This window comes from Salmo trutta, chromosome 29, assembly GCF_901001165.1.
Source record: "Salmo trutta chromosome 29, fSalTru1.1, whole genome shotgun sequence".
In the NCBI taxonomy this organism is placed as follows: domain Eukaryota; kingdom Metazoa; phylum Chordata; class Actinopteri; order Salmoniformes; family Salmonidae; genus Salmo; species Salmo trutta.
The window spans coordinates 42841888-42868427 of record NC_042985.1 but is presented as its reverse complement, the minus strand read 5'-3'; the positions used below and the strand labels follow the sequence as shown (position 1 = coordinate 42868427).

Genomic DNA, 26540 nt, shown 5'->3' with positions numbered 1-26540 from the left:
AGGAGTGGTATGCAGAAGATAGCCCTATTTGGTAAATGACCAAGTCCATATTATGGCAAGTACTGCTCAAATAAGCAAAGAGAAATTACCGTTCATCATTACTTTAAGACATGAAGCTCAGTCAATCCGGAAAATGTCAAGAACTTTGAAAGTTTCTTCAAGTACAGTCGCAAAAACCATGAAGTGCTATGATGAAACTGGCTCTGAGGACAGCCACAGGAAAGGAAGACCCACAGTTCATTAGAGTTAACTGCACTTCAAATTGCAGCCCAAGTAAATGCTTGACAGAGTTCAAGTAACAGACACATGTCAACATCAACTGTTCAGAGGAGACTGCATGAGTCAGGCCTTCATGGTTGAGTTGCTGCAGAGAAACCACTACTAAAGGACACCAATATGAAGAGACTTGCTTGGGCCAAGAAACACAAGCAATGGACATTAGACCGGTTGAAATCTGTCCTTTGGCCTGGAGTCCAAATTTGAGATTTTTGGTTCCAACCGCCGTATCTTTGTGACGCAAAGTAGGTGAACAGATTATCTCCGTTTGTGTGGTTCCCACCTTGAAGCATGGAAATGTGGTTGTCCTTTGCTGGTGACACTGGTTTATTTAGAGTTTAAGGCACACTTAACCAGCATGGCTACCACAGTATTCTGCAGCGATACGCCATCTCTTCTGGTTTGTGCTTAGTGGGACATTCGTTTGTTTTTCAACATGACAATGACCCAAAACACCTCCAGGCTGTGTAAGGGCTTTTTGACCAAGAAGGAGAGTGATGGAGTGCTGCATCAGATGACCTGGCCTCCACAATCACCAATTTCAGATGGTTTGGATTGAGTTGTACCGCAGAGTGAAGGAAAAGCAGCCAACAATTGCTCAGCATATTTGGGAACTCCTTCAAGACTGTTGGAAAAGAATTCCAGGTGAAGCTGGTTGAGAGAATGCCAAGAGTGCAAAGCTGTCATCAAGGCAAAGGGTGGCTACTTTGAAGAATCTAAAATATATTTTTATTTAACACTTTCGGTTACTATGCGATTCCATATGTGTTATTTCATAGTTTTGATGTATTCACTATTATTCTACAATGTGTCAACTTTTGACTGGTACTGTGTCTATCTGTATGTTTGTTTTGTTTTTTTGTGCCAGCACAATTTCACCAAGTCAAAATCCTGAACATACAAATGTATTTGACGAATAAAGGTGATTCTGATGAGACTTGTTTCATTGTGTCACCAGGCTCCTAAATGGTATCCCTTACTAAGCAGCAAATACACCAAGTTGAAGCCAGCCATTCTGCTCGCCATTGTACTGGAGAATGACACCAAACAAACAGAGCTGTCAATAGAACGATTCAAGGCCAAAAAAGCACCACCAAGACAAGGTGAGGAGTGTCTTCATAGGATGTGTCCCAAATGACACCCTTTTTCCTACATGGTGCTCTCTGGTCAAAGGACTCTCATCAAAAGAAGTGCACTATATAGGGAATTGGGTGCCATTTGGGATGCACAAATACGGTGCCTTGCAAAAGTATTCACCCCCTTGGCATTTTTCCTATTTTGTTGCCTTACAACCTGGAATTAAAATAGATTTTTTGGGGGTTTGTATCATTTGATTTACACAACATACCTACCACTTTGAAGATGTGAAACAAACAAGAAATAAGAAAAAAAACTGAACTTGCATAACTATTCACCCCCCCATCCCCCAAAAAGTCAATACTTTGTAGAACCACCTTTTGCAGCAATTACAGCTGCAAGTCTCTTGGGGTATGTCTCTATAAGCTTGGCATATCTAGCCACTGCGATTTTTGCCCATTCTTCAAGGCAAATCTGTTCCAGCTCCTTGAAGTAGGATGGGTTCTGCTGGTGTTCAGCAATCTTTAAGTCATACCACAGATTCTCAATTGGATTGAGGTCTGGGCTTTGACTAGGCCATTCCAAGACATTTAAATGTTTCCCCTTAAACCACTCGAGTGTTGCTTTAGCAATATGCTTAGGGTCAATGTCCTACTGGAAGGTGAACCTCTGTCCCAGTCTCACATCTCTGGAAGACTGAAACAGCTTTCCATCAAGAATTTCCCTGTATTTAGTGCCATCATTCAATTCTGACCAGTTTCCCAGTCCCTGCCGATGGAAAACATCCCCACAGCATGATGGATGGTGTTCTCAGGGTTATGAGAGGTGTTGGGTTTGCACCAGACATACCATTTTCCTTCATGGCCAAAAAGCTCAATTTCAGACTCATCTGATTAGATCATTCTTCCATATGTTTGAGAAGTCTCCCACATTCTTTTTGGCGAACGCCAAACGTGTTTGCTTATTTTTTTCTTTAAGCAATGTTTTTTTTTCTGGCCACTCTTCCGTAAAGCCCAGCTCTGTGGAGTATTTGGATTTTTTTTATAACCCTACCCTGACCTGTTTGGAGAGCTCCTTTGTCTTCATGGTGCCGCTTGCTTGGTGGTACCCCTTGCTTACTGGTGTTGCAGACTGGGGCCTTTCAGAACGTGTGTGTGTGTGTGTGTGTGTGTGTGTGTGTGTGTGTGTGTGTGTGTGTGTGTGTGTATGTGTATGTGTATGTGTGTATATATATATATATATATATATATATATATATATATATATATATATATATATATATATATATATATATATATAAAATCATGTGACACTTAGATTGCACACAGGTGGACTTTTATTTAACTAATTATGTGACTTCTGAAGGTAATTGGTTGCACCAGATCTTTTTTTGGGGCTTCATAGCAAGGAGGGTGAATACATATGCATGCACCACTTTTCATATTTATTTATACATTTTTTTTTAAACAATTTTTTTCCATTTCACACAAAATAGTCCAAATTTGTGAGGTATGTCCATTTACATGAATTCCAAATAAAAATCCATTTAAATTACAGGTTGTAATGCAACAAAATAGGAAAAACGCCAAGGGGGATGAATACTTTTGCAAGACAATGTAGATAAGTTATAATATATTACTTGAACACGTTTGGGAGATTTGGCTATATTTGGTGTTTTAACAACTGTCACCTGTTTTTGTAGGTTCTCCTGTGTCGAGTAACCTTTTGCCAGAGAAACTAGAGGCTGTTCTGAAAGAGGATGAAGGATATCACCAGATTGGACATCAAGATTATTGCACTGACTTGTTTGTTTTGTCTGTTACTGTGGCCTTTGCTACCAAGCTTGAACAGGTAAAGAGCTTCTTCACAAGCATTGTGTAAACATATATGTAGTAATTACTTTTCAATAGCTAGGTTTCCATCCAATTGGCAACAGATTTTCATGCAAATATTCTATAATCTGCATAAAAACAGTGCACATTTTCCCACCAGAGATGTTTCCATCAAATGTTCTTGTTGCTGTGCGTGATGGTGTAGTGCACATAAAAATACCTTTTGTGGCTAAATTCCCATGTATCAAATAAAAATACAAGTTAAATAGGTTTCCATCACATTTAACTACTGAAGGTTTCTCACAAAAAATGTTGCTTTATAGACCGAGTGTGCCCACTCTGGTATTGGCATGTGCGTTCTAGCCACTAGTGCTATCTGCATGCTGTTGGCTATAGCACATGTATAGCATACATGATGATATTATTATTATTATTATTATTATTATTATTATTGACAAAGAGCAAGATCATTTCTTTGGTCAAACGGCAGCCAAGCATCGATGATCGTGTCACCAGAATAAGATCCTCGATATTTATTGGAAAGTAGCATCATAACTTATTTAATCTGTAGCCTAATAAACTGCATTGTTTCCCCGAGTCATAGTGGGAAGACCACACAGGTCGTCATGTGACTCCAAGTTTACCTCGATATGATGGTTATGTCAATATTTGCGCATAAACTTTTCCACCTGCATGTCTTGCAAAAATAATTTTGCTGACACAATAAGGTCACACCTTGTCTAGCATATTTAGTTTTGTCGACATTTGAAAAGTTTCCATCAGGCCGGTCATAAATTGTTTGACATGTGCTTTACTTGCATAAAGGTTTCGCGGAAACCTGGTTAATATAAACTTCCTTTTAATCCGTCTGTCTGCATATTTCAAGACATGCCATATGGCGCTGTAGTGAGATACCCAATGGGCAGGACGATTCTATTCTCATCACCAATGTTCCCTCAAATCTTTTGGGGCACTGAGCAAATTTGTCTTATGAGCGGAATCTTGAGAATTTTGTGCAACTTCCGGTGCATGTTTAGAGTAAACACTGAGGTTGAACCCTTACAGTTTTAGACAGTAGCCAATATGATTTGTAATGTATGATGCGAGAAACCACTTTTACAAAATAACATTTAATTATTATTACCATTCAGAGAGGTTGACTATGTTGGCTACCCCTCTGCCTATTTGCAAATTCAAGCCTGTCTCAAAGTGCAACACTGCCCCTTTTTAAGATATAAGATTTTTATCTGACTGGCTTTACAAAGACGGCTTGAAATGAAGCGTACATGATTTGTGCTCTTGTAGGAAGCAGTAATGTAACGGTCGTCGTACGTAGTGGACCAAGGCGTAGCGGGTTGAGTGCTCATAATGACTTTTATTGAACACAAACAAAACAAGAAAACGATCAGGATTGCAGGCTAAAACACACAGCTATGCAACCACAACTTCCCACAAAGGGACAGGTAAAACAGGGCTACCTAAGTATGACTCTCAATCAGCAACAACGATGTACAGCTGTTCCTGATTGAGAGCCATACCAGGCCAACACAAAGAAATACACAACATAGAAAACCATAGAAATACAAAACAAGAACATTACCCAAAAACCCCGGAACACATAAATCAAACACCCCTCTTACATAAATACATATCCCATTAAACCCCGAACCACATAAAACAAATACCCCCTGCCACGTCCTGACCAAACTACAATAACCCCTTATACTGGTCAGGACGTGACAAGTAACTCCCCATTGCTGACATATACTTATCTATAACTTGGCTAAGAACTCACTAACTAGCAAAGAATATCCACAAATGTGCACACCCAGATCTTAACTGATCTGAAAAGCGCATTCACTCGCAGATGATTGAAAGATCACTTTTGGGCTACCCCCGCCAGAGGAATTCTACTCCGTTGCTCTCTGGCTCTGCCTACAACAAAATCACAAACTAAATCCTGCCAAGTTATATTTGTTTTGGTTTATTGCATTGATTATGGGCTGATTTTATAATGTTGATTCGATCAAGTAAAGTGTTGATCTATGTAGTGAAACTAATGGGATGTAGTTCAATCTCTTGCGTCTCTGCAAAGCCTGGCATTTTTTCTTCGCGGTGGCTTAGAGGGAACATTGCGCATCACTCATCTTGAAAAGATTTATACTAAAAACTTGGAAATCAATCAATGCAGGCACTAGGGATGGTGGTGTGAGCATGCTGGTCTGGGCAGATGAGATGAAGTCGTAGTTTGTGTGTCTGTAAGTTGTTCGCATATGCAGTACCTTCAGAAAATATTTATACCTCTTGACTTATTCTATATTTTGTTGTTATTCCCTGAATTCAAAATGTGTTAAATATATTTTTTTCCTCACCCATCTACCCCATAATGACAAAGTGAAACATGAATATGAAACACAGAAACATCTATTTTACATAAGTATTCACACCCCTGAGTCAATAGTTTGTAGAAGCACCTTTGGGGTAAGTCTCTAAAAGCTTTCCACATCTGGATTGTGCAACGTTAGCACAATATTATTTTCAAAATTCTTCAAGCTCAGTCAAATTGGTTGTTGATCATTGCTAGACAACCATTTTTTAGGTCTTGCCATAGAATTTCAAGTAGATTTAAGTCAAAACGGTAACTCGGCCACTCAGGAACATTCACTGTCTTCTTGGTAAGACACTCCAGTGTAGATTTGGGCCTTGTGTTTTAGAACAATGTGGCAGTGTGGCGAGCCTTATTCTGGTCAGAATATGATAATTAGGGCCCTCACGGAATCCAGGCATTAAAACGAAATTCATTGATATTACATTTTTTATTGACCTTAAAGGAAAGACCCGCCCAAAAACAATGTTTTGGTATTTGTCATTAGTCCATTGTTGATATGGTCCCAAAATGTTTTGCTTGTTGGAAATCAAAAAATGCATCATAAGGCGGTGATTTCTGTATTTTGAAAGTTACATACTTTTGTATGTGGACACCCCTTCAAATTAGTGGATTCGGCTATTTCGGCCACACCCGTTGCTGACAGGTGTGCAAAATCGAGCACACCGCCATGCAATCTCCATAGCTAAACATTGACAGTAGAATGGCCTTACCGTAGAACTCATAGGATGCCACCTTTCCAACAAGTCAGTTCGTCAAATTTCTGTCTTGCTAGCGCTTCCCCAGTCAACTGTAAGTGCTCTTATTGTGAAGGGGAAACGTGTAGGAGCAACAACTGCTCAGCCGAGAAGTGGTACGCCACACAAGCTCACAGAATGGGACTGTAGCTCATAAAAAATCGTCTGTCCTCGGTTGCAACACTCACTATCGAGTTCCAAACTGACTCTGGAAGCAATGTCAGCACAATAACTGTTTTTCGGGAGCCTTATGAAATGGGTTTCTATGGCCGAGCAGCCGCATACATGCCTAAGATCATCATGAGCAATGCTAAGCGTCGGCTGGAGTGGTGTATCACTCTCTGGAGTGATGGAGTGATGAATCACGCTTAACCATCTGGCAGTCTGACGGACAAATCTGGGTTTGTTGGATGCCAGGAGAACTAGAGGTCGACCGATAATGATTTTTCGATACCGATTATTGGAGGACCAAAAAAGCTGATGCCGATTTAAAATAAAAACTGCATTATTTTTTTTGTGTATTTTTTTCCCGTTTTATTTAATTTATTTACTTTTGTTTTTTATATATATATATATATATATATATATATATAATATTTTTTTTTTTTTGTAATAATGACAATTACAACAATACTGAATTAACACTTATTTTAACAATATAATACATCAATAAAATCAATTTAGCCTCAAATAAATAATGAAACATGTTCAATTTGGTTTAAATAATGCAAAAACAAAGGGTTGGAGAAGAAAGTGAAAGTGCCATGTAAGAAAGCTAACGTTTAAGTTCCTTGCTCAGAACATGAGAACATATTAAAGCTGGTGGTTCCTTTTAACATGAGTCTTCAATATTCCCAGGTAAGAAGTTTTAGGTTGTAGTTATTATAGGAATTATAGGACTGTTTCTCTCTATACAATTTGTATTTCATATACCTTTGACTATTGGATGTTCTTATAGGCACTTTAGTATTGCCAGTGCAACAGTATAGCTTCCGTCCCTCTCCTCGCTTCTACCTGGGCTCGAACCAGGAACACATTGACAACAGCCACCCTCGAAGCATCGTTACCCATGTAGAGCAAGGGGAACAACCACTCCCAAGTCTCAGAGCGAGTGATGTTTGAAATGCTATTAGCGCGCACCCGCTAACTAGCTAGCCATTTCACATCGGTTACACCAGCCTAATCGTGGGAGTTGACAGGCTTGAAGTCATAATAAACAGCGCAATGCATTGCGAAGGGCTGCTGGCAAAACGCATGAAAGTGCTGTTTGAATGAATGCTTACGAGCCTGCTGGTGCCTACCATCGCTCTGTCAGACTGCTCTATCAAATCATATACTTAATTATAACATAGCACACAAACACGAGCCTTAGGTCATTAATATGGTCGAATCCGGAAACTATCACATTTATTCTTTCAGTGAAATACGGAACCGTTCCGTATTTTATCTAACGGGTGGCATCCATAAGTCTAAATATTCCTGTTACATTGCACAACCTTCAATGTTATGTCATAATTACGTAAAATTCTGGCAAATTAGTTCGCAACGAGCCAGGCGGCCCAAACTGTTGCATATACCCTGACTCTGCGTGCAATGAACGGAAGAGAAGTGGCACAGTTTCACCTGGTTAATATTGCCTGCTAACCTGGATTTCTTTTAGCTAAATATGCAGGTTTAAAAATATATACTTCTGTGTATTGATTTTAAGACAGGCATTGATGTTTATGGATAGGTACAGTCGTGCAACGATTGTGCTTTTTTCGCAAATGCGGTTTTGTTAAATCATCCCCCATTTGGCGAAGTCGGATGTCTTTGCTAGGAAGAAATAGTATTCACACAGTTCGCAACGAGCCAGACGGCCCAAACTGCTGCATATACCCTGACTCTGTTGCAGAGGTGACACATTTTCCCTAGTTAAAAGAAATTCATGTTAGCAGGCAATATTAACTAAATATGCAGGTTTAAAAATATATACTTGTGTATTGATTTTAAGAAAGACATTGATGTGTATGGTTAGGTACAAGTTCGAGCAACGACAGTCCTTTTTCGCGAATGCGCACCGCATTGATTATATGCAACGCAGGACAGGCTAGGTAAACTAGTAATATCATCAACCATGTGTAGTTAACTAGTGATTATGATTGATTGTTTTTTATAAGATAACTTTAATGCTAGCTAGCAACTTACCTTGGCTTCTTACTGCATTCGCCTAACAGGCAGGCTCCTCGTGGAGTGCAATGTAAAGCAGGTGGTTAGAGCGTTGGACTAGTTAACCGTAAGGTTGCAAGATTGAATCCCCAAGCTGACAAGGTAAAAATCTGTCGTTCTGCCTCTGAACAAGGCAGTTAATCGACCGCTCCTAGGCCGTCATTAACTGACTTGCCTAGTTAAAAAATATTTATATAAAATGTAAAAAAAAAAAATCGGCAAATCGGTGGCCAAAAATACCGATTACCGATTGTTATGAAAACTTGAAATCGTCCCTAATTAATCGGCCATTACGATTAATCGGTCGACCTCTAAGGAGAACGCTACCTGCCACAATAAATAGTGCTAACTGTAAAGTTCGGTGGAGGAGGAATAATGGTCTGGGGTGGTTTTTCATGGTTTGGGCTAGGCCCCTTAGTTACAGTGAAGGGAAATCTTAACGCTACAGCAAACAGTGACATTCTAATCTAGATGATTCTGTGCTTCCAACTTTGTGGCAACAGTTTGGGGCACGCCCTTTCCTGTTTCAGCATGACAATATGCTGAAACATGCACAAAGCAAGGTTAATACAGAAATGCTTTGTCAATCAGTGTGGAAGAACTTGACTGGCCTGCACAGAGCCCTGACCTCAACCCCATCTAACACCTTTGGGATGAATTTGGAATGCTGACTGCGAGTCAGGCCTAATCCTTCAACATTTGTGCCCGACCTCCCTAATGCACCGTGACTGAATGGAAGCAAGTCCCTGCAGCAATGTTCCAACATGTAGTGGAAAGCCTTCCCAGATGAGTGGAGGCTGTTTTATTTATAGCAGCAAACGGGGAACCAACTCCATATTAATGCCCATGATTTTGGAATGAGATGTTCGACGAGCAGGTGTTCACATACGCTACATGACAAAAGTTTCTTAACATGATTACTGACAAACAAAACATTTTCGGACTATATCAGCAATGGACTAATTAAACAAGTACCAGAGTATGGGTGGAGTTTTCCTTTTTAATAGGGAATCAACTAAATGTATTTAATGTATTAATTTGCCCAAGTTTGTCATAAGACATTAAACAGAATGTATCAGTGATTTGTATTTCCTGCAACTTTTTGAAGAGGCGATGAGAATGCCCCTGTCTTTGTGCGTGTGTCTAATGAAAACAGTGCTAATGAAAACAGTCTTCTTCCTTTCCCAAAGACCTTTTCAATTAAACGTTAACTACAAAGTTGCCTATGCTTGCCTGGCACAATTTTATGATTCTTTTCATCAATCCGATGGGTATTTGTTTAGCAAATTCTACTATCATGTGGGCTACAAGCACTGCTAAACAGCAGCCTCTTGCTAGGTGTGAATTAAAAGGTAACTACACCCAAATATCAACATTTCTCAGATTTCTTCCAGACCTCAAAAGCGGTCTGCTGATGTGGTTTAAGTATTGTTGTGCATTTGGAACATCCATTTTTGTTTAATTAATTAATATTAATATTTTTTTTGAAATTAATTTAATTTTTCTATAATAATTTTTTTAAAGTGGATTTTGAAAGCGAAAACATAAAACAAATGGTTAAATGGAAACCTTATTTTTCAAGATAATGTGGGCTATGTGCTTTTTCTGTTTTAACCTCTTGAGCTGACGGCCTTGGAGCGATTTTTGCGTACGTCAATGCCTCGATAAAGTATAAAGAGGGCCATGAAGACTAGACTAGGCTCTCGAGTGGTGCCGCGGTCTAAGGCACTGCATCTGTGCTAGAAGCATCACTACAGATCCTGGTTTGATCCCGGGCTGTATCACAACCGGCCGTGATCGGAAGTCCCATAGGGTGGCCACAATTTGCCCAGCGTCGTCCGGGTTAGAGGGGGGGGGGGGGGGGGGGGGGGGGGGGGGGGGGGGGGTTTGGCTGGGGTAGGCCGTCATTGTAAAATAAGACTTGCCTAGTTAAATAAATAAAAATAGGCCACCACCTTCTGCTACTCTATATACTTGTGGAAAACACTGAGAATTCAAAGAATACCGCAATGTACACTAATGCTGAAAATATTAACATAAACATTAGTCAAACTTGACCCCAGAATTTGAATATAAACTCAAAACAATAAGTCATGACTTTACGAAGGATTACCTGCTGCATTCAAACAACCAACCTACTGCACTAGACTGAACTTGACTTGTGTCATCTTATCACTTGGTATTAAGGGATAAACATGGTAATGCTTTCACTGATTGTATATAAAGGAAGATTGTTCGTAAATGATAGTGCTTGCTTTGTTATCCAACTGATCTTGTCCTTTGTCATCCTGTATTCTGAAGTTCATGCCGGTATTGCAGGTGTGCATTGACAGTGATTTGTTTGCTTGTGTATTTCAGTTGATTCCCAGTACGATGAAGCTGGTCGGTGAAGGGTCTGAGTTTTTCTTCTATTATACCCTGCTGGGTAATGACATCACCAGTGAACCTTTCCAAAACCTGATTAGCCCCAGCTTTGAGCCAGAGAGGGCCTCGGTCCGAATCCGCAGCAGTGATCCGGTTCTACTGGCCTTTCTCAGCCTGCAGCCCAGTCTTCAGGTGCTGTGCTATCTGTCATGCTCTCACATGCTAACGCAACGCAAATAGTTGCTTTGCTGGAGTGTCAACAAAGTCTGGTGTCATTATCATTTGATTTTTAATCAGATATAACATGACTCCCATAAAATGGTGACAGAAATATTGCAAAAAAAGTTTCCTTCTTGCCATCAATGGAATCCGTTACACAGAGACACTAGTGTTTCATAATCGTATGTTTTGTCACAGGTCCACCTCTGCTGTGGGAACCACTCCCTTGGCAGCACAGAGGTCTCCCTGGCTGGCCTGGCTAAGAGCAGTGTGGACCTGGAGAAGCAGGTGGCCACAGTGGAGGGGGCCTTCATCCTCCAGCCTCCTAACCGAGCCAAGCAAAGCTTGCCTCCTGTCCCCATGGATCTGCAGCCCACTGTGGGGGTGTCCGTCACACTCAGGAGAGAGGCTCTCACTACTCCGGTAAAGAAAGGCCTACCTGACACATTGAGCTAATCACGGTTACTAACCTACTGATCTGATGTAATAGAATGTTTAATACCCTACTGCTGTAGGGCTCAATTACTTGGTTACTGTCTCTGATGTTGGTCGTCTCGATTTTTGCATCATTGCAAATGACCGGAGGAACACTTTGATAAACTTTGACAGAGGTGGTTTCTCTCTGTCTCTCTCTGTGTGTTGGTAGGTGGGAGCTAATGCAGAGGGAGGAGATGGTCCTCTGATTCCACTGAAGACCGGGACTGTGGCGCACGTCCTCCCTCCATCTCCCTCTGCTGAAAAGTGGCCCCGAACTCCCTCACCTGGCATAAAGTCCCCCATTAAATCTCCCACGTCCCTAGCTGTGTCCCCTCCCAACCCCCTCACAGAAAGCGAGGCTGACAGCCTGCAGGTAGAAGCTGCCTTGCAGGCTCAACCTCTCCCAACTGGTAGGTGTTTGTTTGAGTGGGCTCTCATTCACATTCATTTGAACATTTTAGACCATTCCATTGGTCCTAAAGGGAAATCTCTGGGAGACGCAACACAAATGTGCCCCGTCTCAAGGGTTTGGCAGTAAAACCTGACCGCTTTAGTTCCACTTTTGGGAACCAATACAGTAGGCACACCCACCACACTTCCTCTAAAGGCTTCTTAGTCCCCGGTTAAGCTCAAGAATTATTCCATTTGAAAAGCTGCCGTTGCCTCTGAACAAGAAAGCCAGGATGAAAAGCACTAACATGTCTGTGGTTGTGTCTGTCTGACTTGGGCCTCCAGGTTCGGTCCTTTCCCCGTGCCAGGTAGAGGACGAGCCTGAAGGAGGCCTGTCCTCGGTCAGCGTCTCCGCACCAAAGATAGCCATCCCCTCCTCGGCACATCACTACTGTTTCTCCATGGACCTGCGCAGCGTCCGCAACCTAAACCTGGGCTTCCCCGTCAGCTGCACACTCCGGTAGAGTGATCATTACAGTTTTTGCTCTGTACTGAAAGTGCTCTATCCTGAAAACTTGACTGCTGAAATGCACAATTTTCTAGGATTGTATTAACAGTGGACTAATGAAAAAAATATTGAAATATATTTGTCTAGTATTCCTTTAACAAGCCTTTGGTTTAGTCCAGTTATTCCCCCCTTCTTGGCACATTTTGAGGTCTCGTTTTATCTCTTTATTTTTCTTGAAGTGTCCACTTTGATTCAGCTCGAAAATGTACATTCCTCCAATCATTCTTTCATACCACAAAATGTAAGCCACGTTACCATGTGGGTCATTCCAGCAATTCGGGGCCTTTCGAGAAGTGTAACTTGGTCAAAGAAACGTTTGCTTTCACAAAATGTTAACATTCTGGGCTCTATTTTAACAAGCCCTACAGCAATGGTAAATCTTAGCGCTGGTGGTAGCGTTATAAGTTCAGGGGTGCGTCAAATCTTTTTGCTATTTTCACAACTGGAATTATGGGCACAGTAGCTGGCGCTGGTGCGACTGAGCTGGGTGTTGATGAATTAACAAGTTGTGGGTATGTCGAGGCTTGGCCCCTCACTAGCCAATCCGAACGTGCTCAATGGCGTAATACAGTTCTTTCAGAAAGTATTCACACCCCTTGACTTTTTCCACATTTTGTTATGTTACAGCCTGAATTTAAAATTGATTACATTTATATTTTTTTGTCACTGGTCTACGTTGAATGCCCCATAATGCCAAAGTGGAATTGTTTTTAGAAATATATATATATAATTTTTTTTTTTACAAATGAAAAGCTGTAATGTCTTCAGTCAATTATTCAACCCCTTTGTTAAGGCAAGCCTAAATAAGTTCAGGAGTAAACATTTGCTCAACAAGTCACATAACAAGGTGCATGGATTGACTCTGTGTACAATAGTAGTGTTTAACATGATTTTTGAATGACTACCTCATCTCTGTACCCCACACAAGGTCCCTCAGTCAAGCAGTGAATTTCAAACACAGATTCAACCACAAAGACCAGAGAGGTTTTCCAATGCCTCAAAGAAGGGCACCTATTGGTAAAAATAAAAAAAGCAGACATTAAATATCCATTTGAGCATGGTGAAGTTATTAATTACACTTTGGATGGCGTATCAATTCAAGTCACTACAAAGATACAGGCGTCCTTTCTAACTTAGTTGCCGGAGAGGAAGGAAACAGCTCAGGGATTTCACTATGATGCCAATGTTGACATTAGAACATTTAGAGTTTAATGGCTGAGTTAGGGTTATAGGACATTGTAGTTACTTCACAATACTTATCTAATTGACAGAGTGAAAAGAAGGAAGGCTGTACAGAATACAATATTCCAAAACAAACACTAAGCCACTAAAGTAATACTGCAAAAATGGTGGCAAAGCAATTAACTTTTTGTCCTGAATACAAAGTGTTATGTTTGGGGCAAATACAAGCATAGTGGTGGCTGCTTCATGTTTATTCGTATGCTTGTAATCATTAAGGACTGGAAACTTCTTCAGGATAAAAAAACAAAACATAATAGAGCTAAGCACAGGCAAAATCCTAGAGGAAAACCTGGTTCAGTTTGCTTTCCACTGGCACAGGGAGATGAATTCACCTTTTAGCAGGACAATAACCTAAGACACAAGGCCAAAATAACACTGGAGTTGCTTACCAAGAAGACAGTGAATGTTAGTTTTGACTTAAATCTACTTGAAAACATATGGCCAGACCTGAATGTTTGTCTAGCAATGATCCACCAATTTGACAAAGCTTGAAGAATCTTGAAAGGAATAATGGGCAAATGTTGCACAATCCAGGTGTGGAAAGCCCTTAGAAATGTACCCAGAAAGACTAGCAGCTGTAATCGCTGCCAAAGTGCTTCTACAAAATATTGACTTGGGTGTGAATACTTCTGTAAATTAGATATTTCTGTATTTCATTTTTAATAAATTGGCAAACATTTCGAAAAACGTTTTCACTTTGTCATTATGAGGTATTGTGTGTAGATGGACCCCCCCCCAACCTATTTTAATCCATTTTGAATTCAGGCTGTAACACAACAAAATGTGGAATAAGTCAAGGGGTATGAATACTTTCTGAAGGCACTGTATAGCCAAGATGCATGATTTATGAATGGCAAAGATTGACTTTATTCATTCAGTTCGTCACCTTTTCTAAACTAGTTAACACTTGCTGTTCAGTTGTCAAGCAAAGCACAGCAAATAGCCTATGCACCACGTCTCTGCGTAGCTAAGTGGATTTCGACTCATCGTTAACACAAATACTCTCCCTGTAATGAAAAAACGATTTCAACCAACCACAGCACACACAAATTGTCCTGGGAGGCGGGACAGACGGCAGACTGCATTTCCCTGTCATCATTCGCTTTGTGACTGACATGCGAATGCCTATCTTATCAATAGATCACTAGAAGATGCACATCATTCATTCCAGCGGGAGAGGGCTCGACGGATTAGTGAATTGAAACTTATTCAAACGAAAAGTAGCCTGGTTAATTTGAAGTGGAAAAATAGCAGGCGGAAAATTTGTCTGTAACCGGCTGATTTAGCCGACGGCTGGCGCTAATGGAAAACACTGCCATATTAAAAATCTGATCTATTGAATTCTCCATGTGGTCTATTTTAAAGGGAACTTCATTTAAAGCTGCAATATTTAACTTTTTGGGCAAACCTGCCCAAATTAACGTAGACAGTTATAGATTTGTCATTCTCTCTGAAAGCAAGTCTAAGAAGTGGTAGATCTGTTCTATGTGTGCTCTTTCTGTGCTTCCCGTTCTTAAGTTCCATTTTTACTTTTACTTTCGGTTTTGTACACCAGCTGAAAACACAATATTTTTGGTTATTGATAAGATATTTCACAGCAGTTTAGATGGTAAAATTATTCTCTACACTTGCTTGCTTTGTCATAAACTGAAATTAGGCATGCTATTAGAATTTTAGCAACCAGGAAATGGCGGAGTGATTTCTGCAAATTGCACCTTTTTTTTAACATAACAGGCTTTTAAAATTCTATATTGTTACACAATTTCTGCTTCAAATATCAAAGAGACGCAAAATGCACTTTTTTTTGTGGAAAGACCCAAGTATTTTCTCTCATTCCAGGTATGCGTACCAGTTTTTCGGGAGTGCCGCCCCCATCATGACCAACCCCCCAGTGGAAGTGAAGAGGAACATGGAGGTGTTCCTGCCCCAGTCGTACTGTGCCTTTGACTTTGCCGCTCTGCCTCACCAAGTCCAGGACACCTTTCTCAGGTGACTTGTCACATTCTAGAGGAATACGTGAAGCATGCACTTTTAGGGGCTTGTTGTGCGTACTTGTTTCATTGTGCCAAAGGGGTGTTTTTGACCTAGCACTAACAAATCCAGAATCTAATCAATTGCTTGATTAGTTGAATCAAGTGTGTTAGTGTTAGGGCAAAATCTGAAATGTGCACTCCTTAGGGTCCCCAGGATCAGGGGCCTCACTTATGTGTGGGGGCACTGGTTACTCGAGGCAATTGAGGTAATATGTACATGTAGGTAGAGTTATTGAAGTGACTATGCATAGATAATAACAGAGTAGCAGCAGCGTAAAAGAGGGGTCTGGGTAGCCCTTTTGATTAGCTGGAGTCTTATGGCTTGGGGGTAGAAGCTGGTAAGCCTTTTGGACCTAGACTTGGCGTTCCGGTACCGCTTGCCGTGCGGTAGCAGTGAGAACAGTCTATGACTAGGGTGGCTGGAGTCTTTGACAATTTTTAGGGCCTTCTGACACCGCCTGCTATAGAGGTCCTGGATGGCATGAAGCTTGGCCCCAGTGCTGTACTGGGCCGTACACACTACCCTCTGCAGTGCCTGAGGCCGAGCAGTTGCCATACCAGGCAGTGATGCAACCAGTCAGGATGCTCTCGATGGTGCAGCTGTAGAACCTTTTGAGGATCTGAGGGCCCATGCCAAATCTTTTCAGTCTCTTGAGGGGGAATAGGCTTTGTCGTGCCCTCTTCACGACTGTCTTAGTGTGTTTAGACCATGATAGTTCCACTGCGGCCCCGTCGATGAGAATGGTGGCATGCTCGGTTGTCCTTTTTCTGTAGTCCACAATCATCTCCTTTGTCTTGATCACGTTGAGGGAGAGGTTGTTGTCCTGGCACCACACGGCCATGTCTCTGACCTCCTCCCTATAGGCTGTCTCATCGTTGGTGTCATCATTGTCATGCTGAAACAGGAAAGGGCCTTCCCTAAACTGTTGTCACACAGTTGAAAGCACAGAATCATGTAGGAAGCACCGAATCATTTAGAATGTCAGTGTATGCGGTAGCGTTAATATTTCTCTTCACTGGAACTAAGAGGCCTAGCCTGAACCATAAAAAAACAACCCCAAACCATAAAAAAACAACCCCAGACCATTATTCCTCCTCCACCGAACTTTACAGTTGCCACTATTTATTGGGGCAGATTGCGTTCTCCTGGCATCCGCCAAAACCAGATTTGTCCGTTAGACTACCAGATGGTGAAGCGTGATTCATCACTCCAGAGAACGCGTTTCCACTGCTCCAGAGTCCAATAGCGGTGAGCTTTAAACTTCAGCCGACGCTTGGCATTGCTCAATAGTGATCTTAGGCTTGTGTGCGGCTGCTCGGGCCATGGAAACCCATTTTATGAAGCTCCCGTTCTTGTGCTGACGTTGCTTCCAGAGGCAGTTTGGAACTCGGTAATGAGTGTTGCAACCGAGGACAGACGATTTTTACGAGCTACAGCACTCGGCGTCCCATTCTGTGAGCTTGTGTGGTGTACCACTTCTCGGCTGAGCAGTTGTTGCTCCTACACCTGTCAGCAACGGGTGTGGCTGAAATAGCAGAATTCACCATTTTGAAGGGGTGTTCACATACTTTTGTATGTATAGTGTACATGACGACTAACGAAAATACGAGCCAATTGAATTCCACTAAATAATGCAAATTAACCTATAGACTGATGAGCATGACCTGTCAAATGTATTTTCTGCTTTGACAGTTAACTGATCAACGGTTAACCGTTAACATCCCTAGTTCGAATCGACAATCAATCACTTGTTTTAAGCAGTCACTGCAAAATGTTTAAACATTCCGATCAAATTTGCCATTTCGAAACTGTCATGGCCCAAGTTCCAACATTTCCAAATCATACAGCATTTTTGCTTCCATAAAAGGTGAATAGAGGGTGTATTCCTTGTGGGGTTGCTTGTTCACAAGCACACGTGTATATTATGGCTATAATTTATGATTGAAAACATGCCTATATGCTGCGCACGCAAATCATAGAATCTCCACCTACACCAACATTTTAAATGAAATTTAGTATGCACGGTTGGTAAATGAGGCCCCAGGATTGGGAAACACTGGCTAGTTGATGGTTGTCTACTTGTTTCATTTTGGTTGTGTACTAAGACAACTCAAGGTTTCTTTCGATTTACAGTGCCTTCGAAAAGTACTCAGACCCCTTAACTTTTTCTGCAGTTTGTTACATTACAGCCTTATTGTAAAATGGATTAAATAAAAAAAGAAGCAGCAATCTACACACAATACCCCATAATGACAGAGAAAACAGATTTTTAGAAATTTTTGCAAGTGTATTCAAAATAAAAAACGGATACCTTTATGTAAATAAGTATTCAGACCCTTTGCTATGAGACTCGAACTTGAGCTCCGGTGCATTCTGTTTCCATTGATCATTCTTGATGTTTCTATAACTTGAGGTCCACCTGTGGTAAATTCAATTGATTGGACATGATTTGGAAAGGCACACACCTCTTTTTATACAAGGTCCACAGTTGACAGTGCATGTCAGAGCAAAACCAAGCCATTAGGTTGAAGGAATTGTCTGTAGCGCTCCGAGACAGGATTGTGTCGAGGCACAGATCTGGGGAAGGGCACCAAAACATTTCTGCAGCATTGAAGGTCTCCAAGAACACAGTGGCCTCCATCACTCTTAAATGGAAGAAGTTTGGAACCACAAGACTCTTCCTAGAGCTGGCCGCCCAGCCAAACTGAGAAATCGGGGGAGGAGGGCCTTCAGGGAGGTGACCAAGAACCCGATGGTCCCTCTGACAGAGCTCTAGAGTTCCTCTGGAGATAAGAGAACCTTCCAGAAGGACAACCATCTCTGCAGCACTCTACCAATTAGGCCTTTTATGGTGTCCAGTGTCCAGACAGTTCTCTTGGAGTTTGCCAAAAGGCACCTAAAGACTCTCAGACCATGAGATACAAGATTCTCTGGTGTGATGACCTGAATGCCAAGTGTCACGTCTGGAGGAAACCTGGCACTATCCCTACGGTGAAGCATTATGGTGGCAGCATCATGCTGTGGGGATGTTTTTCAGGGACTGGGAGACTAGTCCGGATCGAGGCAAAGATGAACAGAGAAAAGTACAGAGAGATCCTTGATGAAACTTGTTTCAGAGCGCTCAGGACCTCTGACTGGGGCGAAGTTTAACCTTCCAGCAGGACAATGACCCTAAGCACACAGCCAAGACAACGCAGGAGTGGCTTCGGGGCTAGTCTCTGAATGTTCTTGAGTGGCCTTGCCAGAGCCCGGACTTTAACCCGATCGAACATCACTTGAGATAAACTCCCCAAATACAGGTGTGCCAATGTTGTAGGTTTATATCCAAGAAGACTTGATGCTGTAATCGCCTCCAAAGGTGCTTCAACAAAGTACTGACTAAAGGGTCTGAATACTTATGTAAATGTGATAAAAAATAAAAAAAGTTTATTAAATTAGCAAAAATTTATTCAAACCGTTTTCTGCTTTGTCATTATGGGGTATTGTTTGTAGATTGTGTGTGGGGGGGATATTTAATACATTTCAGAATAAGGCTGTAATGTAACAACATGTGGAAAAAGTCAAGGGGTCTGAATACTTTCACAAGCCACTGTAAATACCCATTAATGTACACCTTTTTTAAGAGGAATTTATCTTTTCAAAATTACATATGATTGATTAATCAGGCCACCATTCTGGTGTGTTCAAACGATCAGGCTATGTATGGCCACAAGGAGAAGGGGTGAATTTGCCCCTAATTGCTGATCTTGGGTCAGTTTTCCCCACTAATGGTTGTTAGGATTGTGGGAGGTGAAGCTGATTTTAGATCTATACCAAGGGGAAACTTCACGCTGGAGCCCACCAGAGATTCTAGTCTCACTGTGCTTGGGCGGCAGGTAGCCTAGCGGGTAGGAGTGTGGGCCAGTAACCGAAAGGTTGCTGGATCGAATCCCCGAGCTGCCCCTGAGAAAGGCAGTTAACCCACTGTTCCCCGATGACCTGGATGTCGATTTTAAGGCAGCCCTCTGCACACCTCTGATTCAGAGGGGTTGGGTTAAATGCAGAAGACACATTTCAGTTGAATGCATTCAGATGTACAACTGACTAGGTATCCCCCTTTCCCTTGTTAATGGATTTTTCTCCTTGGTGTAGGGTACCCCTAGTGGTGGAGGTGTGGCACAAAAATACCAGCTCCAGAGACATTCTCCTGGGCACGGCCAGCATACAGCTGTCCCACCTCTTGACTGCAGAGAAGAGCCGCTTCCTGGGTCCCATGGGCCAGCAGCACTGGAGGCAGACCTTCTCCGAGAGGATCCCAGTCATAAAGGCCCAAGGGTTTTCAGCAGCAGGGACTGGACATGCAACGTATAGACTCTTGGAAGATATTATCATCAGTAGTAGTCATGTGTGGCTGCAGTTCTATGTATGCTTGCTAGATGGCACCCTTGACTGCTTCTTGACTGCTTGGTTGAGCTAGTGTTAGTACGTGTGAAACAACTTGCGTGTGTGTCTCCTTCCACAGGCCCAGTGAAGAGGTGGCTGAGCTGTGCTACGTCACAACCCTGGAGAACCTTGGTTTAGTCAAGGTCCAAGATATCGTCATGTCTGAGTCCTCCCAGGTACAATGTGGCACATGCTGTATGTTTGTACACAAGTTGATGCTTTTAGATTTGTGCACCACTTATACTGTAATTCACTGTTTGAGCTGTAGTGAGAGAGCAAGTAGAATGACCAGGGCACATTGATAAATCATCTTAGTAGGTGCTGTTCTAGGATCAGGTCTTCCCTGCCCATGTAATCAGATTCATACTAATTTTAAAAGGCCAAACTGATCCTGGATCAGCAATTCTACTTTGAGATGCTTTGTGTATACAAACTGGTCAGGGCCCATATTTATAAAGTGTCTCACAGTAGAAGGGGGCGGATCCAGGATCTGTTTGGCCTTTTTAGATCATAGTAAATAACATGATCTTGTATTGTGACAGAATGGGTATCCTGTGGCACAAAAGACGGTGCCAGCTCTGCGACCAGCTCCTCCCAGCAGTGCAGGCGGAGTCCCCACCGAGCCCCGCGAGACGCTGGAGTACAGGGCTGCCCTGGAGCTGGAGATGTGGAAGGAGGTGCAGGAGGATCTCTTTGATGACCAGGTGGCTATACTGCAGTGAATGTGTTATTGTAGCAATTCCATTGATGCCTTTTTGTTTTGGTACAAATGTCTGTGTGTGTGTGTGTGTGTGTGTGTGTGTGTGTGTGTGTGTGCGCGCTCTCCGTCCTCAGCTGAAGAAGAAAGAGCTGGGCCACATGCAGGCGCTGGCCGAGGAATGGAAGAAGAGGGATCGGGAGCGCGAGTCTCTGGTCAGAAAAAAGGTGCACAATTACTGCCTTTACTGATATCAACAATGATTCTGTAATGTATTATACTAGGAGTAGGTTGACGTTGCCCCTAAATGCTGATCCTGGGTCAGTTTTGCATTTCCCCCCAGTAATGGTTAAGGTTTTGATTGGGCAAGGGGAAGATGATCCTAGATCTGTACATAGGGGAAACTTCACTCCGGAGCATTATACTACTTTTCTTATGGTCGTTGTGTGACAGATGGCCCTTATGTGATGTGTTCCCAGGAGGTAGAGTACACCATCTTGGAGGAGCAGCTTCAGAAGATTCTGGCTGACCTGGAGAAGAGAGAGAAGCATTTAGGCCATGCAGAAATGGAGGTTGGTTTATTTAATATTTTTAAAATGTAAACATTCCAAGGAGAGCACAGGACACACAGTGTAATGCACGGCATGTATAGTCTTACAAATGTGAAACTGCACATGCGCTGGGTGCAATCTGACTGCCTGATACGCACGCACGCACGCTGTAGTCACCCCAAATATATATATATTTGGGGGATAGTTGCACTACGTAAAATACCGTCATTTAAAGTGTAGCGATACCGGCTTCATCAGTGAGGTGACTACAGGGTGCGTATCAGGCAGTCAGATTGCACCCAGCGCATGTGCAATTTCAAATTTTATATATATAACATTTTCCATAGTGTTGTTCAACAGAAATCTGTTCATTTATTTTGCCTTTACAGGAATTTCTCGCAATTAAGAGCAGAGTTGAAACGACATTAAACCATCAACATTTACAGACAACATGACATATGATAACGACCACATAAAACAGAGCTACAGATATAAAGTATGTAGAGAAGATAATGGAGCTATATATTTTTGACAATTAACAATCACCAAAATATAAACTAAACAGTCCTTGACAATCTAAAATTCCCAAAATGTCATGTGTGGAGCTTGGCACTAGGGGGCAGAAGAGGACCCCTCAGTTGAAAGTTGTCCCCTCAGTTTTAGTTTCATGTTTCATGGACAGAGCACCTATGTGTTGGTGGGCAATGGAAAGCCACTGGGGCAGTTAGGTATGACTCCTTTTGGGTTTCCATAAAAAGCAGGAAAAAAACAAGCTTCACTTAGTGGTTGTTCAGGCAATGTCTGAGAATGTGCTGTAGGACTTTCTTTTTATGTCTCTGACTCACTAGTTCTTAAAGAAACCAACAGTGGCTGCCCTGTGCACTGGAGAAACCTTGAAAAGGCTAATGGATCAAAGGTGGGCCGGACACCTCGCTACAGTGTCACTGGTTGTTTAAAGTTGTGACAGCATTGTGAAGTTCCTCTGACATCGAATGCATGGGTTCGTACAACACAGAAGTAAGACTTGAGGCTACAGGGCTGCTGAAGGCGGTGACCGAGCCAGGCTTGAAGTTTGTAGCCACTATGGTGCACAGTATCCTCAGTCTTCTCGATCCTCCAAACAAATTACTTGAGGCAAAAGCAATGGATCTACACTGGCATCAAAGTGGTCCGCAGTGCGTTGGAGTGCATCGAGAAGTTGAGGTGTGACAGAGTTCGAAGTCATTTGGGCATAGTTCAGTGCTAATGCTGTCATTGGTGAAATGTCCGAACGATTTAGCAAACGCAACAGCGAACTGCTGGAGGACCTTTGTGCCCTTGACCCAGAGTCTTTCAAGATGTGAAACCATTCCCGATTTTGTTTACTGTGTTTGTTTCGTGTTAATGTAAGTAGCCTAAATATAGATTGTCATTCCTTTTATCAATCTGAAATTTAGTTTACTAGGCCTACTACTTGGTACCGCTGTTTGTTCTGTTCGAATTTGTTCGCATTAGCAGTTGTCTGTATTCTAAGCCAAAATGGAATTCAGTATTTTTGTTGGCTACTACTTTCAGCATTTAGTTTGCATTATTTTGGTAAGACAGCTGTGTGTACGGCTGCATTCACATAGGCTGTTTTGTAATAGGGTAATTCACCTATCTATATTCATTACCGAAACGATCTTGCGCTGTCCATTGTGCTGATACAGCGCAGCGGAGATGGGCTACAGATTTCGTGCCAACCTGTCACTTTTAAAGCACTAAATGATCTCGGCGTCTCAGCATTTGAACATTTTGTTTATTTTGGTATTGTGTGATATAAGCAAAATTCAATATAAGTCCAATGCAGGAACCCCCAAAAATGGTGCCCCCCTCGCTGATTTCAACTGCCCCATTAATCACTTTATCCTGGCGCCGAGACTGATGGGGCTTCAATTGATTTTGTTATGTTTGAGTCACTCGGATAGCATAAGAACACGGCATGAGCCATGGCAAAATGTGTAGCACTGCAAAAAAATAATTATACATTATTATATCTGTTTTGTCACATACACCGGATGGAAACTAGCTTTAAAACTCCACATTTTCTCTCAGCCTCATGGCAAAATGTGCATAATTGCATGGAATTAGCTTTTTTCTTTATATTTTTTATTGAAATGTTTTGTATTTACATTTTTTTACCCCTTTTTCTCCCTAATTTCGTGGTATCCAATTTGGTAGTTAGTCTTGTTTCATTGCTGCGACTCCTGTACGGGCTCGGGAGAGGCGAAGGTCGAGAGCCGTGTGTCCTCTGAAACACAACCAAGCCGCACTGCTTCTTGAAACAATGCCCACATAACCCGGAAGCCAGCCGCCACAATGCGAAGGAGGAAACACGTACACCTGGCGACCATGTCAGCGTACACTGTGCCCGGCCCGCCACAGGAGTCGCTAGTGCAAGTGCGCTATGCGACAAGGACATCCCTGCCAGCCAAACCCTCCCCTTAGACCACCGTGTCACTCTGGAGGCCTGGAATTAGCTTTGAAACATTTGGTCTCTGCGGCCAAGAGGGGGGGCTCTAAAATTGTTGGTCGGAGAGAATGACATTTACCACGCCCACTACCCCCCCCACCCGTGAACTTTGCCACCGCTGCAAAAAAAAGGTTGAAGGTGATCACTCAGACAGCTGATTATTTATTGCAGTTTATCTTGCCTTCTAAGGGATTGAATGGACCTAAACCATACCAGGAAAATGCACACCATAACACCACACCATAACAGAACTCTCATTTACTTTTTTGGGGCAGTTTGGCAGTTACCTGTACATCCCAATAATACATTTGACTCTGCATACCTTTTAGCATTACGAGGGTGTGGATTCCTTGCTCAAACCTATATCATTAACCCCAGCATCACTGCTTGTGCTTTCAGATGCAGCGCTTGCAGAGGGAGATGCGAGCTGAGCACGAGTTAAACATGTGCAAGCTGCAGGAGAGCGGCCGGCGGCTCCGCGAGGACTGCGCTCACCAGGTGGATCTGGAGAGGTCACGGGTCAGGCAGCTGGAGGAGGAGCGTGGCAGGCAGCAACAGCAGGTAGGCGTCAGGGCGCTGGGCTGGGGAAGGAATGCTAGGCTGGCCCGCTCAATACCCCTCCTTGGGAGGAGATGAGGGTCCTGGGGTGACCATTGACCATGAGGTCAATGGGCCATGTCATCCCCCGGTGGACATTGTGAAATGAACAAAAAAAGAGAGAAGAAAGCAGCACGGGTCAGACGGACACCGGGGTTTCGGCCAGGCTTCTGGCCTCTTGCAGTCTCCAAGGATACCATCAATATGTGACCAGCCGTGACCATCCAACCCCAATCTGCTGTTTTCTCTCAGGTCTAACACACCCAGTGCATTGCATGGTTCTGTAGTAGAACAGACCTGCCCTTTAGCACTTATTAAATACTTAATTTTGTTTTCCCAGGTTAATGACTTACCTGGTTAAATTAAGGCAAAATATGTATATTTAATTTTAATTTATTTCATTACAGAATGAGAGGTGATAGCATGGTCAAGTTCTGGCAAATGTATCTCGTACTCCCCTGTTTGATTTCCATGTGTCACGAATGTGTTCTGCTCAGTAGCAGATAATAGCAGAAAGAGTTCAGCAGCAGCCATGTGTGTGAACTAATACATAATACACCTTGAAGAGCAGGCTAAAGCATGGATTCAAGCTGTGAAATTGGCTCAGTTTTTCTTCATTTTAAAATGGTGAGTTTGATTTAGTCCAGGTATAGCCCTTAGTGCTTTTTCAATGTTAAGGAGAGAAACCAGCCCCCCTGATTTACTCATGTAGGCCTACCTATGGTATGTAGGCTACAGTATGGAATGAGATGTTGGTTCTTTTCAGTCCCACTCCACCCCCCTAGTATGCTCTGGATATTTTACAGTGAAGAAAATGTGCATTATTTTCACTAGAATCTCTCCCTTGTCCTCCTCACAGACAAACCCACTTACTGAAATAGTTGTCTGCCGTCTCATTTTCCCAGAATATATCTGGACTCTCCGGCCATAACAAATCAAGCAAAGTAGGTTTCTGACATGCGGAAAGAAGGCAGTACTGTGAAATCTGCTAGCCAGTCTGCCACGCTGCTCTATATCTTGTCTCCCCATGTCAGGAATGTGTAAACATACATTTGTCGTCCTCTGTCGGCACACACCAGAGCCCGTTTATCAGGCCTGGATCCATCCACCCTGCCTTCCAGCACAGAATACCAGGCATTGTGTGTGGGGTTTGTTGCTCTGCTGCCTGCCTTGTCTAAAAGACCGACAGGATAACATTGAGAACCGCACAATCTCAATTACTCTGGGGATTTAGATGTCAACAAACACCAGCTAGGCTCCTATGATTTTGAGGAATCTGGCATTTGTTTATTAGTCAGTGGAAGCATTGCATAGGACTCACGGCCATCAATGAAAGTTGTTACAGTATAATGTATTGTTCTCGTTTGTGGTTCGCGCTCCTAGCCAAGTGTCAAATTGACAATGGGTCATGAGCTACTCCTGTTCTTCCATTTAATCAGAGCAGTTGTAAGGTTGTTAAAATGTAACACTGGCAGTTAAGCCTTTGGGTGACATTTATTTTCATGCAAAAAATAACAATCATCATTATCTGTGTCATTAAATGAGAAACTTTTCAACAATTGTGCGGTGATTATTTAGCTAGAGTTTAGTAAACTGAGCAATACATAAATAGTATCTTTATAACACATTGTTGAAGAGTTTTAAATTAAATCACATTGCGAGATTGAGGTTTGTGGTAAGTTTTGCCGTTTGCGCTACAAAAATGTTGCCCTATATGTGTAACACATGACATGATTGGTAGTGATGAGGAATAATCATTTTCCGTTTCGCTCCTCATAGTAAGTTCTTCTGTTGTAGATGCTGGATGCAGAGAACAAATACAAGCTGTTGGAGAAGGAATACCAGCAGTTTCGGGAGCAGCAGAGCATTCGCCCTGAGATCAGACTTCAGTCTGAGATCAACCTGCTAAGTCTGGAGAAGGTGAGCACATCAACTTCTAACTATACTGCTCACATAACCCCAGTTCTCTGAT

At 42.3% G+C, this 26540-nt stretch overlaps 1 protein-coding gene across 2 annotated transcripts in view; it reads left to right on the top strand.

Moving 5' to 3' along the window:
* cep120 (centrosomal protein 120) overlaps positions 1-26540 on the top strand; it is a 64113-nt gene that overhangs the window by 4946 nt on the left and 32627 nt on the right. Inside the window, exons 4-17 of one of the 2 annotated variants that reach the window (XM_029722247.1) lie at positions 1235-1379; positions 3056-3204; positions 10875-11072; positions 11298-11522; positions 11746-11986; positions 12312-12486; positions 15616-15765; positions 19942-20154; positions 20312-20408; positions 20775-20936; positions 21067-21156; positions 21409-21501; positions 24371-24532; positions 26366-26488. In XM_029722247.1, coding sequence (XP_029578107.1) covers positions 1235-1379; positions 3056-3204; positions 10875-11072; positions 11298-11522; positions 11746-11986; positions 12312-12486; positions 15616-15765; positions 19942-20154; positions 20312-20408; positions 20775-20936; positions 21067-21156; positions 21409-21501; positions 24371-24532; positions 26366-26488 — 2223 coding nt within the window. The remainder of the gene's footprint in view (positions 1-1234; positions 1380-3055; positions 3205-10874; positions 11073-11297; positions 11523-11745; positions 11987-12311; positions 12487-15615; positions 15766-19941; positions 20155-20311; positions 20409-20774; positions 20937-21066; positions 21157-21408; positions 21502-24370; positions 24533-26365; positions 26489-26540) is intronic. The other variant, XM_029722248.1, reaches the window with a different exon arrangement.